Source organism: Anguilla anguilla, chromosome 10, assembly GCF_013347855.1.
Source record: "Anguilla anguilla isolate fAngAng1 chromosome 10, fAngAng1.pri, whole genome shotgun sequence".
In the NCBI taxonomy this organism is placed as follows: Eukaryota; Metazoa; Chordata; class Actinopteri; order Anguilliformes; family Anguillidae; genus Anguilla; species Anguilla anguilla.
In genome coordinates, this window is record NC_049210.1 from 32,601,561 (window position 1) to 32,619,646 (window position 18,086).

Sequence of the window (18,086 nt, forward strand, 5' to 3'; positions counted from 1 at the left end):
TCGACTCCCTTGGGATCTCGTGTCACTTTCAAACCTGGGTTAACGCCTCATTTCAATACTTCAACCCTTCAGAAAACAGTGAAATTCCTCAAAGGGGCAACCTAAAAAATTTTTTTTTAACAATCATATTTGCTTATTAGAGCCTCTTAAAGTTGTAGAGTCTGCTCCTTGCCATGGCGACAGAGAGCCCCGAAGGGGTTTTGGAGCAGTTGGTTGGCACATGGACACAGGTGTGTCGACTTCTCCATACAATCAATGGCTCCAATGAAACTATGTGGATGAGGACCAGGAAGTCTTGGATCTCCCGCAGATGATGTCATCGCAGTGCAAGGAAACGGCTGAAAATGAAGCAATCACCAGCCAGCACTGGTTCAGCATGTGTCAGCTATCTCACACTAGCTAGACCCGAAAGGTAGACAGCCATTGATTTTTTGCAGATTGTTTTTTTTTTTTTTACACTACATTCATTTTTTCTCTAAATAACTCATTTGACTTTGGCTTTAAAATATAAATGAACAAGGATTAAGTGAAGTGAAACAGATGAGTCAATACCTCATGTCTAGCTAGTTGACAGGAAGCAGTATTACTGCAAATGAAATAAGAAAAACACAATATGGCCTCAAAAATTAACATTTGCCGTGAACTTTCAGTTAAATTTCAGGTTTTCATTATATTTGGACTAATTCATTTCGGTTGTTACTAAACTCAATAAACTCTGTCTGTGCAGAATGAAATCAACCATTGCATTTAATCATGGGACTGAGGACAAATATTGATTAAATTCAGGCCTTAAACTAATATCTTTCTCACATATCACAGTCAGCAACAATTTAACACAATTAAAATGTACTTAAATGATTGCGATTAGAATGTACAAATAGTGTATATAAATTAAGAGAATGTGCATTTTAAAATGTTTCCCAAAAAACTTTGCTACCATCAGACGAGACTTCCAAAAGAGACTTTTTTTATCACCAGGAATGACACAAATGAGCTCTTAAGAAAATGAACACTTGAGCGATCAAGATTAGCATAAGCATAATGAAAATCAGCACAGGCTTTTTTGACAGCTCCAATCTGCTCTGTCCTGCTCAGCTATTATGCACTTAACCAGCAGTACAGTGAAACAAAACTGCAATTATCCATTATGCAACTATAGGCGCAAACTTATTTCAAAGACAGCAAGATGACAGACAGAAGACCAAAATGGATGTATAGATTCATGAAGAGATATACATACATAGACTGAAAGATGTAGACAGAGAAGATGCAGACTGATAAAGACACAGACAGAGAGACAGAGTAAAGAGAGACAGAGAGGAACTGTCAGAGAAAAGGACAGATGAAAAGACAGGTACAGACACGTCGATATCTGGGCATTTCAAACTGTCACATGATGAAAGGTGATGTTGAAGCCGTCCTGAGGCTCTGTCGTTTGCTTGTTTTTGTTTGTGGACATGGCTGTGGCCAGAGATTAGTCAACACCACTGCAAAGGTACCACGGGGAGCCAGTGAGGTTAGTAACAGAAGATGATGCTCTATTTTTATCCTCTAAGAGAGCCAAATAGAATGGGGTAGGGTGGGTGGGTGGGTGTGGGGGGTGGGGGGGGTGGGGGGTATTACACTGCCCTACATTCCAGCACCCCATCCAATTTACGCTTTTATTTTTATGATGCATTTATTGCCCCAAAAAACAGCGCTCTTCTCATGAAATACAAAACCAAAAAAAGAACAGAGCTCTCATGGAATATAAAAGGGGATGATGTCACCGAGATATGAAACTGAGGCCACTGCAGCATCGAGAGGGACAAACAAATATGATTGGAGAAAATTATTATGATTATTATTATTATTATTATTATTATTATTATTATAAAAGCAGGATGATGTCAGGCTGGAGGAAAGACTACTAATTGCCACAGAGAGCCATGACCAATCAGGTCTGGGCTCTCCTGCCTAACACTCCCTCATTCGACGATGTCAAGTCTGTGCACTTCCTTACACGAAAGCCCGCCAATGGGAAATGATGTAGAAACGACACAGAGACCTGCTAAATAAATAAATATATAAGCAGCCCCACGTGGAGTCACTGGCTGCCCTTATCGAGGAACTAATTAAGACGGTCTTCTAACAGGCTGAATAGGTGGTGGGGGTGGGGGTGGGGGTGAGCACCTGAGGCACACTCCATCCAACAGGACGGTTGGGACCCCCCCCTCCAGACAGGGCTCAGGGGGGCTGGAAGGGAGTAGCAGGTCAGCGTTGCTCATCAAAGACGGGCTGGTTCCGGCCAGTTCCGCTCTTCTCTTAATTAGCGGCTCATTACCGCAGGCGGGGAGAGACGACACTCCAAGCAGGCAGCGCTGCGGACGCCCTCCCAGCGCCGTGGAGGAGAGCGAAAGGCTATGCTCGGCACACTCATTTCCTCATTTGTGTTTTTTAATAAACATATTATTCAGACGTTTCAATAAACATATTCAGACGGCTCTGTCTCATTTTCTCACCTCCGCACGCTAGGCATTGTGCCTGTGGCTGAGGGCAGGTGGCGCTGTGGTCCTACCTGCATTTTCAGGTGGACGAGACCTTTGTTAAGGGGATGGAGCTCATTACTACAAGTGACATTTCACCTACATATGCAATTCCTGTGAACATTATAAAATCCCTATGCAATCGTAGTACCGTTGTAGTAGTAGTAGTATCTAAATAGATTGGTTCTCCATCATCACTAAAGACACATAATTAATGCAAATCAAACAAATAAAAACTACTACTACTTCTACAAGTACAACAAGTACTACAACTACTACTGTAACTAATAATAATAATAATAATAATAATTTGACAGTCCTGGGACATTGTCGGTGTGTTAGAGGGGGTGAGGGGGCAGAGTCCAGCTCTCTTACTGCCTGTCTCCCCATCTTCAAATCCACCGTCAGCTCCATACATCCACAGCCACACCTCCACCAAAAAACCCTACTACACACACACAACAGGGAGGGGAAAGAATCTGCCAACCCTGATTTCAGAACCATGGATAGCTCCCATGCTACACTGGGGCTAACATAGGGACACATCCACATGTGGGTCCACAGAAAATTCAGTTAGCCATTCTGACCTACTAATTAAGCAACAGCACAACAACAAAAAATAAAAGAAAAATGTTCCCATCTGGGGATTATATCAGCCACCAGAAAATCCAATTTCCTCAGAATCTTGAGGATTAGATCACAAAAATTCACCACCTGCAAAAGCTCCCCATTTAATTCAGACAGCCTGCACCAAAAGATCCAGAGCTACCAGCTCTGCTGGTGAAAACCATAAAATATTACCTCAGACTGCACCTGGGTGACACTGCCGCCTGTTACAAATTCACAATACAAAACAAGAATTGTTCTGGGGGTCAGACTAATACTGTTTACAAGACAAGGTGAGCACAATGCCCACTGTGAGTGACGGAAACCATTATATCTGGACTGGCATTTGAATATTTGACCCAACACTGCGGTTCACACTGAACAGTTGGTGAAACGGACAGCAAACAAACATCAAACCAATCAGCTAAACTAATTGCGGACCCGTAGGGAAACACAACACGCTTCAGATCTGCGGCGTCCTTTCAACAGCAAACTGAGGAAGGGAGACGATTAGACAGCCGCTCTGTCACAGTGACTATATTTTAGCACGGGATAATGAAACGAAACTCTAGACAGTAAGAAGCGAACACACAAAAGCGCACTCCATTTGATGGGTTTTAATGAGGTTCGAAACCCACTCTGAGCTTCAGAATATCTGTACAGTAGTCATCATTAAAATTGTTTTTCCTCCACCTAACAAAAACGTGCCGAGCTTAACTATCCAGGAAATAGTTACAAAGTGTCCAGTACTGCCTGTTTTCAGAATGTTTGAAGTAAAGTAAGTCTGTGTGGAGGTTGGAAGAACAGATAACAATTGAATTACATTTATACATCATCTAAATTCGCTCCAAAATAGATTTTAATGCCTTGACAGTCAAAATATTCTGCAAAGAAATGGTGATGTGAGCCAAGCACTTGGAATCTGATGGAATCTACTTTGCTAAGTACTACTTTCTATACCTCGGTGTAGCCTGCACTATCTATCCATCTATCCATTATTTAACCCACTTATTCCTGGTCAGCGTCCATGGGGGGACTATCCCAGCATGCATCGGGTGAGAGGGAGGAATATACCCTGGGCAGGTCGCCAATCTATTGCAGGGCACACACACCATTCACTCACACACTCATATCTATGGGCAATTTAGATTCTCCAATTAGCCTATCTGTCTTTGGAATGTGGGAGGAAACTAGAGTATCCATAGGACAGATGTGTAAACTCCACATAGAAAGGCCCCAGCCGAGATTCAAACCCGGGACTTTCTTGCTGTGACATTTCCATCCACTGCGCAACCATGCTGCCCCTAGCATGCACAAATGCACATTAATCTAGTCACCACCATTATGAATTATTAGCTACTAAATTCTGACACAGCAGACCAACATGGAACAAGCTCACAATGCCTCATTTGTAAGGGAAGGAGAAGTAGACAGCAGCTCTGAGGAGACCATGCCTGATACAGGTTCAGCTGAAGAGACAGAGTCTGTTCCTGTGACCTGTTTGTGTGATCCACTGCTGAAGGCCGAGCCCCTGACAAGAGCTGGTCATGTGACCAGGTCACATGATCCAGGGAGGACAGCGGTAGCAGGGTAGGGGGGAGTTTCCTGTTGCCTGGACGGCCCGTTGCGTGTTCGCTGTCCATCCCGGACAAACATTCTGCGAGCAACAGCAGATGGCCCAGGGATTACTCTCTCAATCTGTCTGTTCCTTCTGCCTCACTCTCCATTTATCCATCTATCTCTCTCAATCTGGCCTCTCTTGCAGTCTCTCTCTCTCTCTCTCTCTCTCTCTCTCTCTCTCTTTCTAACTCTCTCTGTCTCTCTCTCATGTCCCCTTTCAAAACCCTAAAAGTCTCATGGTTTCTGCTGTCTTACTAATAGTGTTTATTAGCACTTCATTCGGTGGTCCACCTTGTCCAATTGCAGGGTCTTATGGAGGAAGCGCTTATGTGGCTGTGCTGGCAGTGAGAGACCAGTGCTCATATGAGCAGATCTCCTGTTCCCAAGAAAAACAAAGAGTACTGGAGGGCATAGATAAGCCATAAATATGCTGTACATCCTCAATAAACTTAAGATAAGTAGTAGATAGTAGTAGTCCTTGTAGTAGCTGTAGCAGTAGTGGCAGCAGTAGCAGTAGTGATAGCAGCAGTAAAACAAGTAGTATAAAACTGGACTTTTTTTCCCCAAAAGGCCGACTTACTAGCATACTGTTTAAAATTCTATTTCTCTGGAATTTCACCATCCGCACACTGAAGCAGTTCTCAAAAATGACAGATCTCACACATCCAAAGCAATGGCACCAACAAATGATAAACCCTTGCGCACACGTAACAGCAAAAGGAATTACTCATCATAGCACTTCAACATTTTGAAAATGGGTGACCTACAAAGGTTACACGTGGGTTTGAAAGTCACTTGGAAGATGTTTCTAAGTTCCTTGTTAGCCAAAGCCAACCGATACTTGAGAGACACGGAAGACAGGGGTCACCTAGTCAAGCACATCCACATACGAGCACCCCAATGCTGGTATGTGGACAGGACAATCTCTGTAGTGGCAGACGAGGGAACGCTTCAGTCCTGAGGAGGCGTGTCCATCTAATCAATCAACCAATAGGCTCCTTCCACAATGCCCCGAAAGGAGCGGTTACATGATCTCTGACCTTTGATGTCATAGAGGCCAAGTAAAACTACCATCATGAGGCTAATCAGAGGCTGAGCAGACAAACGGGGAAAGCAGGATATCATTCAAAAGATTCGACAGATAATCGTTTAAAAACACCTACGATAATTTTAAGCAACAGCAGTACTTCCTTTTCACACTGGACAGTTACAGAACAGATGTGATTAAACCACACAAAGGATAACAGGCCAGTGGACCTCACATCAAAATACTGAAGAGATGCGTCTTGCAACAGTGATGCAGTTTTAATGACACACTACTGCTGGTCTCCACAGAGATTGCTGTAAAGCACCATAGAAATCCTTGTGCTTTGCATCAATGACTTCGGTTTTTCTGAACACAAACACAAAAAACTGACTTTATGTTCGAGACAGACGTGCTTTTAAGACACGTATTCCATTTTAATGATATGTTAGAACCCTGTCTTTGTGTGTCTGCAAAAATCAGTGGGTGCTGGGAAGCTGGTTCCCTCCTCATTTGGAAATCATACAAAAAGCGCGTTTCGGAGATGATGGGGTGCTTCTGAAGATTAGCCACTGCAATACGCACGCACAAGCGCACACTCGCGCTCATGCTAACAAGTACACAGAAACTCAGGTTTAAGAGGGCGAGGTACCACAGCGTCACAAAGGCCACGACAACACACACTCTGTGTGCGATCAATATCCACTTTCGTTGTTGTAATTGTAAGATTCACAGACCCCAATTTTAGAAGCAAAACCGAGTACAGAAATCATTTACACTGACAATTATCCTTCTCTTAAACAAAATCTCCACACGTGAGGTTCTTTATTTTTTTGCTCAGTTGACTTCATCCTACGTTTATCATTTGTCGGAAGAGGAACATTTTTGGCATGTCAGTACGTCAGACAGATGGACATATTGGATGTAAAGGACGTTATTGTCTCCCAAAACATTTCTGGTTTATCGGTAAAGGCCCTGGTGGTAACAACTTCCCACTCTTCCTCTCTGTCTGTCTGTCTGAAATAAAGTCACAAATGGAACAAGATGGCTGCTCGGTTCCTCTCGTCTCAGCGCTGACAGTCTATTCGCGTGTGGCCCGACGGTCGGTTCTGCTTCGCTGAAGCTGGCGCTCAGTAGCCATTTTAGGGGTGCCCAGGCCAGATTGTAAAGGATGGGATGATTTCGGCTGGCCGTCACCGGACAGATGCCAGGGCAGGGTGGGTTTCCGGCTGCCGGCTCACGGCAAAGTCAGCACGGCAGGACGGGCCACCCGGCACAGCCGCAGAGAAACACAGTAAGAACTCAACTAGCAACCAACAGGGAGAGAAAAGTGAGTCTTTATAACCACTAGAATGGGCGGGACGACTATGTTTCATAACTGAAGGTGAATTCAACTGATCATATTGTTATGCTGTGGAAGGCAACGCGTTTTGACTGGTTCTAGGCAGTGAATGATTGACAGCACAGGGCTCCACCCATTCTTGAGTTCACAAAGTTTTGCTAACATAAATCGTCGTCATTTGGAATGTGAAAATTGTATTCAAAAGACTGTCTCACTATAATTTTGTGCCCTGTTGAGGCAGACCATAGTGACTCAATCACCCAGAGGAGGCGCTGTAGTCCAGTGAGACAAGAATAATCCAGGAATTACATGCTTTTCTTCTATCTTTTCTGATTTTTGTTTATGCTGTATATACAGGCATATACAAGAAATAAGGGTTGCTTTAATAAACTGTTTGTTAAACTATGGGTCAGGACCCAAAATGGGTAGTTAGTGTAGTTTATTTTATTTACTACAATTCATAAAGGTTAGGTTGACTGAGCATGCATGCTCTTTTGCAACAATGCCCTTTGAATTCCCGCATTGCTTTGGTAGCCTAGCCTGAAAGTTTTTGGATTGTGGGAGACAACTTGAGTACCCGGAGGAAACAGTAAATCCAAAACTCCAAACAGAAAGGCCCTTCTTGCTGTGAGGTGACAGCACTATCCCCTGCACCACCATGTTTTCTATAGGGGAAGTGTATGAGATAGGTCTCGGAATGAGTACACTACTGTAGTACACTAGGCTATGCTAGTATTTGTATTTGATGGGTCTCCAAAAGGTATTAAATTTCTCATTTGGGTCCCGATATTAAAAAGCAGTTCTAATTTGGGTCTCGATATTAAAATGTTTAAGAACCCATGCTTTAATCTAATTCTGGGTCTGAAATTTTTTTTTTAAAAAGACAGATTTCAGAACATTTATTAGCTGGGGTAATAAAAATTGATCGTAACTGCAAAAATATCATTTTTAGCTTAAGGGACTGTGCAAGGCAGTATTGGCCTGATGCTCTCCCCCACTGAGCCGTACAATTGAGAGCATGCTCTTTGGGTAGTACCACTGTACCCACAACCAAAACCAATAACAGAATGCACCCAGCTATAACAGACGGGATTCAGTAGAAAAACATATATACCGTGAGCTCTATAATATTTGGGACAAAGACATATTTATTTTTGATTTGGCTCTGTACTTTTTTTTAGATTTGTGCACATTCTTCGCTTTTATTTAAGGGTGTTTTTATACATGTTTGTTTTCACCATATTTTCACCAGGGCACCATCATGTCTGGGACTGTTATGTAAATGAAAGTAATCCTGTTTAGTACTTTGTCGCATATCCTTTGCATGCATTGATTGCTTGAAGCCTATGAGCAATAGACATCACCAGGTGCTGAGTATCTTCTCTGGTGGTGCTCTGCCAGGCCTGTACTGCAGCCATCTTCAGCTCCTGCTTGTTAACTGTCTTGCTGGAGGATGACGCATTGCCCAATGAGTTTGGTGGCAGTGGCTTGAACTTGAACTGTGACTTGGCCATCCTGTTTTTGCAGCTAACTAGTGGTTTGCATCTTGCAGTGTAGCCTCTATAGTTCCGTCCGCGAAGTATTCTGTGAACAGTAGTCACTGACACATTCACGCCTGCTTCCTGAAGAGTGTTTCTGAGCTGATGGATGTTTGGAGAGTTTTTCTTCACTATTTTCTTCATTATTCTTCAGTCATCAATAGTAGAGGTATTCCTTGGCCTGCCAGGCCCTTCGCGATTTCTGAGCTCATGCTCTCTTTCTTCTTAATGATGTTCCAAACAGTAGATTTTGGTAGGCCTAAGCCGAAGCCTAAGCCTTTTGGTGCCCGCACAGCCTACACTTTATAATTGACCATGCAATGGTGACAGTAACACTGACTTACCAAACAATGATACCTAGTTATATTACTGACTGACCAGGCAACATCAGCAAATTACCTAGCAACAGCACAGATCTGTCCAGCGACAGCACTGACTGATATAGCAATACCACTAGCCAACCAAGCAACAATGCCATATTTTCCTCATCAGGACCAAATAAAACACATGCATTTTCTGGTCTTGCAGTGCCATCCACAACACAAAACAAACCCAGCACTACAGGAATAAGTGGAGGAAGGCCTGGGAATACAATGCACGAATCCCAACGCTAAACAGCCCTTCTGCCACAGCCCCATCCTACCCATAATGCTCCAGGAGAGGCCACGTATGTGCAACAGCAGCACAGAGAGGCTGCTGCACGACGCCGCACCTCTGACAGACACACAAAGAGTCTTTCACCAACAAAATTACTGCTCGTGTCAGTCAGGCTGACAAGACCGGGTCCCACTCCCGCCCGCTCCACGCAAATCCACAATCCGACAGCATCTGGGCCTCTAGGATCGCTGCCTTTCACCTCCAACTCCCTCAAAAGAGGTGATCAGGAACCGTTAATATCCGCACGTCCACCTTCAGCAAATCACCACGGCTGAATTGGTTTTTTTTATTGTTATCCTCTTTGGACTATACATGAAAAGCCTTTATTTTTATACTAAAGCATCCAGCATCACATGTTCAATAATCCACCTCGCTGGCTGATCGGCTACATTCAGAAAGCTGTCAGTTGGCCTACATTAATGTTTGAAGCAGAAATAGATATTGATGTTTTAACAGCAACCTGTGGACCCCCTTGTTAAAGAAGCCCCCTGAGACAAAGGCTGGAGATAGCAATACTAAGCTGCCCCCTAAGAAGTCTAATAAGAACATGTTTCTGCCAATAAATACAGCAGTTCGCCATCATATAGCAAAGATAACAATTTTTTGCCATGAACGGAGAAAGCAAAACCAACTCAAATAAACAGGGGGGTGGGGGTAAGGGTGAGGGAGTAGCAACTCAATTCTTGTGCGAGAAGATGAGTTCCTGTGCTGGCGAGCGGGAAATTCAGTCATTTCTCCCAACGTCACGAATCTGCCAGAGGGGTGTGTGACCCTCCAGGGCAGGGGGAGGTTACGACAAGCCATGTTTACAGGCCAAAACTGGCAACCACTACCAACTGGACTCATATAACCTGACCAAACCACTGAGTCATACAGTATTCCTCACTTCCTGTCCCTCTTAGACAGAGGACACTTACAGAAAAGGAACAGAAACCCCTGTTTAAACCCATGTAATAACAGAAGATCTTTTTCCTCCTATTTCCTATAGAAGGAACTGGCACACATATGGATATTTTTATTTCTGGACAGGCTGGGTTCAATTCCAATAGATTTATAATAGATTAATTTTCTCTGATAATGACCCGAAAAAAACATGATTTCATTTGGTGTGAATCTAGGAGAGAAATGAGTCATGTCCATTTGTTTGTTGCTCCGATTTCATTCTGTGTGGCTTTTTTTTCCCTACTCTGTTCCCATGTCTTGCCATCAATTTTAATTAGGAAGATACTTCACAAGCGGTACAAAAAGTAAGGAAGTTTTCCCGCTGCGGTCTCAGACAGAGCCAGTTCCCTTGCAGAGATAATGTGTACCTAGAGGAGCTATAATCTCAACAAGGTACTCATGACTGTTTTTTTTTTTTTTTTTGCAGATTTTCTAAAAAGCCCTGCGGTGGTTCTTTCTCTTTTCTCAACATATTGTTTGAAAAGCTCTAAAGCTATCGCTAAGGCCACGCGTGAGGAAGAGAAATAGCCGACCTGACTCTAACATGTACCAGACAGAGCGCACTATTGATTCACTAAGCGGATGATCTTTACAGCAGGGCTACACAGTCCATATTTTAAGACACCAGTGTAAGACCTAAATCCCAGGGGGTGACAGCATCTACAGATTTTTATGGTTTTCTTATAATCAGGAGGCAATTTTAGAGCTTGCAAACAAGTTGTGTGGATCATTTAGCCCCAATCGATGGCTTAAATGAACTGCATAAGTGCTGCTGAAACACATCAAAACCAGCATAAGGTGCAGCCCTTCTGACACACTTGCTGCTGAGAGTGGATTCAAATCCATTACATCACACTTATATCTTCCAAACAGATGTATCTTACATTAGCAGTTCCCAAACATAGTCCATAGTCCTTGTTTTGTTGTTACAGCCAATATCAGGCTCAATTAAGGTTGTTGAGCACGTGTTTAATTCTTTCACATTATAACTTAGTAACACAATGCAGGTTTGCCTGCTTAGCATTGTCTTAGTCTTTGAATTCTTCATTATCTACCAAATGGTTAGCTTTAGTGGCCAGGTGTCCACATTTTTATCAATTTGGAGAATGTTGAGTCGCTTGGGTTTGATTTTATAAGTTAAATATTTTCTTCTTCTTCTTTAGAGTAATCATTTGCAATATAGCAAGTGTGCATATGGAACTTTCTTCATGGCATATACAACTGACAAAAATTTGGTTTGAGGACAAATTGTTTTTTAAACCTGATTCTACTAATTTGCAGCTGAAGGAGATCTCTAACTTTGGAATGAGTTATGATTTGTTAGGGTTGGAGTGAAAACCTACAGGACAGTAGATCTCCAGGAACAGGGTTGGGCAGCCCTGGGTGAGAGGTTATCGTGTATCTTTTTATTCAATTGGACAAGGACAGTGTTCCATCAAAGAATCGATGAAGCTGAACAGGGGGAGTATGCAATCTAGGAATAAATTAGTTGGTTAACCTGAAATAAAATCTCTGCATCCCCACTACATGTTGGTCTTTGTTCTGACCAATAACCAAAAGTAAAATCTCCAGGATACTTTTAGTCTGCCGCTGTTGCTGATGCTAATACAATTGTTAAATCAAGATATGATTGGGCTAATTAAACAATTAAGAGCAGATGCTGGCATAAACTCCTGAAACCGACCAGCTCTTGTTGTGCACCCCTGCTTTACAGTCGTGGTGGCAACGCTGACTAACAGCAAGCAAACAGTCTCGGTCGCAATATGGTCACAAGGAAACTGGAACACGTCCTCTTGGGATCACGCTGGTGGTAAATTGCCCAGAATTCCATTCCATCTGACCGGCCTTAATCAGAACAATCTGGACTGGAGGCTTCCCGGGCGTTTCTGCCCATGAGATGCGCTTCAAACCAAGCAGACAGAGGAAGAAAGATGTCACAGTTGGCAGCTCAGTCTTGGAATTGAGCGCTAGCCTCCAGGGTATAAGAGTCAACAGACAAGATTTACCAAATGCCAACACATTTGCAGGAATGGTCTACTTTCTTTTTTGAGAGCTGTAAATATAGTCATGAAAAGATTCAGACAGCCTAATCTCAATGATCCATTTTTAATTTGCTCACTTATGCTTAGCTGGTTTATTTAATTAAACGGGGCAAACGCAAGACGTATGTGCCAGCAAAAAAAACTTTCAAGAGATGTCGAACTTTCAGGAGATCTCGAAAAAAAAAAAACTAAACAGTCGGGTATCATATTGCCTCGTGCTTAAGTATGAGCAATTGAAGCAGGACGATGCTGCAATAGCACTTCATATCAAGGGCTCCTGCTGTCATTAAAACGTCGTCTTAACATGACCGGCACTTAATTTGCTCGTTTCATTTCCGTGGAGAGTCGATCGGGAATTTGCCTAGTCTACATAGTCTAGCCTAGATTCATCAGAAATTTTAACAGGTATTCTTTTAAGGTGCAGTCTGTGTTGCTTCACGTGGCAGCTGGTGTACCTTCAGCAACGAATCTAAGAAAGGAACGAGGAAAAGTGGACTCTATAGGTTCCGCAATTCGAAAAAATATGTAGCCTAGTCTAATCAGAATTCAAGATTCATCTAAGGCAGAACCATCGCTGTCTTCTCCCAAATCACAAGTGCAGCCCCTTTTCAAGCTCTTTTTATATCGCAGATCAGTTGTTGAAACTGAGTTTAATGTATATTCATTAGGGGCAGAATAAACTATGTACAGAGTTCAGTTTATTCTTGTTTCATGAAAAATAGCGTGGACGCACTAGCTGGGTACTGCTCCGATATAATCCGGTTCAATAAATGTAGACTTACATGAAGTACCCTTGCATATTAGTGTCTATTATCAGCAATGTAATACTGCACGTGCTGTCATTTTTTTTTTCGGAAGAATCTCCCTTGTGCCCAGCTTTTCAATAACCCGCACACGTAGCGCACTTCGTGGGGGCGTCATAAACGCTGACTTAAAAATATAAGTGCGGGCAGCAATCTGTCTATCCGAATGTAAGCATTTTAAAACAAACGCTAGTTTTACAAAATTGTGACTTTGGGACAACCTGTTCACGTGAAACTCGCAGAAATAACGGGAAATTGTTTAACATCAATTTAAGCGTCTCACAATCCAAAATGAGTTGATGCACTGTACCATAGACTTGCGGAAGATCTGATTGACAAACAATCTGAAATAGAGCGATCTCATTCTTTGAAAACATCAACACGTCTGTACAACCATACAAAATAATAGCAAATCAGCTGCTTTTGTGTTCGGAAAGCGAATAAATGGTTCTTCAAATTACTGTGCACCAAACCTCCAGGCAATGCCGAAAAGGTGTGCATGTAACCGTCAAGTGGGCTACAGCTGGTATTCCAATGCACGGTTCATATTATGTAATCTGTCCTGATGCTCACCTATAACCCTACAAAATACATGTTTAATAAATAAGCCTATTCACAATTTCCAGTTGATACATGGCAGCTTTAAGTTACAGCGCTTCTTGCTAATGCACAATAAATAAACTGAGCAAAAGTTCGATCTGGATAACTCGCCTGTCAAACTAGTAAAACGCTTGAAGACTTCCGCAACATTTTCACAAAGGAGTTCAAATAAATTTGACACACATTTGCAAAATACACACTGAAGTATAGTAGAGGCAACCCACCTCTCACGCAAAGTAGAGACATCGCCAAGCTTTGCCCGTGGCAGAAAATCCTCGGAGTTCAATTTAGGCAAAGCGCTTCAAGCGGGATGTATTCCACTCGCCAGTCGCATCGCAGACAGTAGGTCCTCACGCTTTTGCTCTACTTTGTTCCCATCTTAGAGTTACAGTCGGTGATTACAAAATTGTTCAATTCAATAATAAGACTTGGAAGCACTCGCTCCCAACATAGAAGCGCCATGGTCAAAAAAATTATCGGGATTCACCTCCTTAGGTGCCTATTGCCTGAAGGGCGGATTCAGGATAGGCGTAATTGACGCGTAGGATAACTATTAGGAGAACTCAACCCATTAAATGGGCGGTTTTAAAGATTATCCTGACCAATGGATGATAAGGTGTCGTTCAGACAGAGGAAACAGGTTGAGGCACTGGACCAGTTAACAGGTGGTGACGCACAGAGAACAGCTGTCTAGTGTACGATTGACGCAGAATTAGGAAATCGTACTAAAGTTTGTCGTCAAATAAAACGGAAACTGAGGTGGTCTAAACGGACAGAAAGTAGCACAAAGAAGATTTTCACCGATAATATACAGTTCGCAGCATTATATAAACACCAGGATAACAGGTTTAATTAAATAAGACCGGGGTGACATTATTCAACGATGGAATCACATTAATGTAATACCCTATAGGTCGTAATGTTTACGAAATGGGCGAAATATGTTGTTTCGTCTAGAGATAGAAGAAGATACTTTGTGTAAAAATGCATTGCATTGTTCGAAAAAAAAAAAAACATGCAAAATGCGCAGGCTGTGGTACGAAATATGGTACCACGGCCGTCGAATAATGGATAAAATAAATTCACCAAAAACCTTTCTATATCGTATTTATTTTAAAATGTTAATATACACATTTTTATTTAGGCTATTGGTTATGTACCTTGATATTATAATTACGCGTTATGTTTCATTCATCTCAATAAAGCTCAATAAAATATTCTTGCAGTTTACCCCATAATGTTCAGGATGGCCTGAACTAATGGTCCAATCAAGATTATCACAAAATCTGGGCTATACCTGTCATTTTACAGGGAACAAAGTCCAACTCTTTTGCGCTTACTGTTGTTGTTGTTTACTTCACCACTGTAGGCCCTCTCTGTGCCACCCGTTCAACAGGATAACTGCCACACCTCATCCTGCTTATGCCAGAACAAATATTAGCCATGATACGCATAAATGGCTATAGTGTTGCGCATGGAAAGCTGAGTAACACAATAGCTGAGTAACACAATAGTGTCTCCTCTGATTCTATGGCCGCATACTGTCAGTCTGCTTGCATCAGCTGCATGAGCGGAGCAGTCCTCCCGCACATGCTGCGGCTGCTGCAACTCAGCTGGCGGAACGAAAAGCAGCTGCTTTTTTACAGCGCTGGCTGCACACTATCTGGTGTGCGACTTCCAGAACTAACGCGGGACATCACAACAGTGAGAGGAACCTGCTGGGCTTTTCCTACTAGGAACTGAAGTGTAAACTCCGGGGATCCCGCAGAAAAAATTTGAAGTATTTAAACTTTTACCATGATACATTGCAATTGCTATGCAATGAAAATATTTTTAAAAATATTATCAATTTTATTTTTACTGAATGTCTCTTGTAGTGCAGGTTTCAGCATAGTAGAATATATGGTTCTAGAGATTAACACCAGAGACTTGTGTCCCCTACAGAGGACAACAGTGAATTTCCAGGTCAAAGGGGGATAATGAGGGTAGACGTAACTCAAAAGTGCACGCATACTGATAAAAAGAAAAGGAAGCAATCCACAGGCCTGTCCTATTTTGGATATCAGGTAGACACCCATTTTATGCTTTTCCTTGCCGCATACCGAAACACCAACAATTAGTGCAAAACAAAAAGAGAATGGCTAATTCTTACAACAAAGTTTAAAAACGCTTAATTCCGAAAGCATTTTATGACAGTTTTATGGAGACCTTTCACTGGATGACTGGAATCTGTCTCTTAGAAAAGCTATTTGGCCGCAGTCCACTGATACCTAGGCTTCATAAAGTGTGACAGGTCTTTTATCTATCAGGGGCCCATATTTCCTATTCAACCAATTGTGTGTGTGGTCTTTCATAGGCTGTCACAGTCCCATCAGTGGATGAAGTGTGACTGACAAGTGATGTCATGGGCTGAGGCAACTTAGCGGCAGTCTGCCAAAACCTTACCATTTCCACATTTCTGTGGAGGAAGACAGAGTAGAAACCAAACTGCATCCATAAGCCTGGGATCAGATTCCAACAAAGTGTTTGTTGCTAGTTTGCTGCAGTGGCAGAAGCTAAAAAGCCTAGACACAAAAAGACAAGCCGACAGGGCTCGTTAAAAAACTAGTCAACCGTGGAATTACTTTTTTCGGTGACGTCAGCTGAAGTTCACCAAGGGGATGAAAAGCTAGGCAGAGTTGGCCTGTTTTCTGTTGGACCTGTAAGTAACATTACTTTTAGCTAGTTACGTTATGCAGCTAGGTGCCCAAGGTTGGGTAGCTTTCACATCAAATTCTGTACTTCCACCCCAATCGAAGTATGGACCCCATAGCCTTTTCAAAACAACTTTGAAAAGGCTATGAAGCAGCTACTGTACAATGTTCCCGTGTACTAAGGGGTGCACTCAGTGTAAAGATCGTTATAGCACTGCATAGTTACTGTTATCATCTATATGGAATCACCCATGCTGCTAAAAATGCTATTTTCATAGCAATATCTCATTGGCTTGTAGCACTCAAAGGTGTGTCCTCAATGGAGTTTGAGCTCTAAGGTGGTGTAAGTCCGCTTTACAAACACAGAGTCTACAAGGGGCGCAAAATTCTATATAGTATGCCTTTAACATATCATAATATACCTTTAACAGTAGTTGAACACTGGGACCCAATACTATATGAGCTGCTGGTGAGGTCCGTGGTTATTCCCACCGTTAAAACTAAGCACTCCTCTGTATTGTGCAGCATGCACGCTCTTATCTTGACGTTTTCAATAAGGGGAAATCATATTAAATGAATTCACTTATTAAGTGTATCATTGGCATGGAGAGATTGGGGGGGGGGGGGGCGGGGTGAGAATTGTGGGGGAAAAAACAGTTTCGCTGACATGTCCCCATCTGGTTTGGGGGTTTGGAGATAAGGAGCTGTCTTGGGTCCAACAAGAGACAAAAAGAAACATTCTTCGGATAATTATTTAATATTTGGCCTGCAGTAAAATAAAATCTAGACTGCTACACTCTGGTTTTTCAAAATAACTTAAAGCAATTGATGCAATCTATCCTTCAAGCAACGGGATGTTATGAAACAATTCAGGTGAAGTGGTTTAAAATTTGAGCGACTTCATTCGCCGGTTGAAAGCGTGTTTGGGCGAAGGTGCACGGTGCAGCATTTGGATATGCTGATAGATACGGGTGACATTTTGAATAACCATTTTTGTACAGAGTAGGCCTACCGCATCCGAAATACGATGTAAGTCTTCAATCCCTCATTGGAGACTCTTAAAAGAGACATACATGTCATTGATGTCTTGATTTAAGTGAAGACAAATAGTTCATAATTTCAGACCCATTTCGGTGACAAACCCACTTGTCAAAGAAACATTTTTGTTATAAGTGTATTTCTTGACAGACATGTAATGTTCTGATTCAGTGCTGGGTAAAAAATAATAAAGTAATAATAAAGAAAAAAATTATATTTAATTTATAAAATTGTACAACAACTCCCACGGCAAAGCGGTAGGACTGGAACATTTGAAGGCCTTTCGAGTAACCACTCCAGTGTTGCCCTATTGTTAATTGCTTTCTATTAATACAACTGGATTTATTCGTGTAAATTCAATTATGTGAAATTTTTATTTATATGTTATTATTGAAGCGTCTTTTGAAATGTCCAGTAGCTGCAATATTCATCAAATATGTAGACAAATAAAACTCGTAGAAATTACTGCTTCCTTAAAGGAGTTGATTTTAAAGTAAAAGCGACATGCATGGCGATTTCTGGAGGAGATTATAATAATAATAATAATTATTATTATTTTTATTATTATTATTATTATTACTGAAAGTACAGCTGTAATGTCATGGTAAACTATGCTGTTGTCAGTGAGGTAGGGACCTCTAGTGATCGTAGCCGGT

General features: G+C 42.0%; 1 protein-coding gene across 2 annotated transcripts in view; it reads right to left on the reverse strand.

Moving 5' to 3' along the window:
* Positions 1-14,213, reverse strand: part of LOC118206716 (protein unc-13 homolog B-like) — a 163,222-nt gene extending 149,009 nt beyond the window's left edge. For both annotated transcript variants that reach the window (XM_035379733.1, XM_035379732.1), the window contains exon 1: positions 13,924-14,213. In XM_035379733.1, the coding sequence (XP_035235624.1) occupies positions 13,924-13,945 (22 nt within the window). In that variant the 5' untranslated portion in view covers positions 13,946-14,213. The remainder of the gene's footprint in view (positions 1-13,923) is intronic.
* Positions 14,214-18,086: the final 3,873 nt, after the last annotated feature.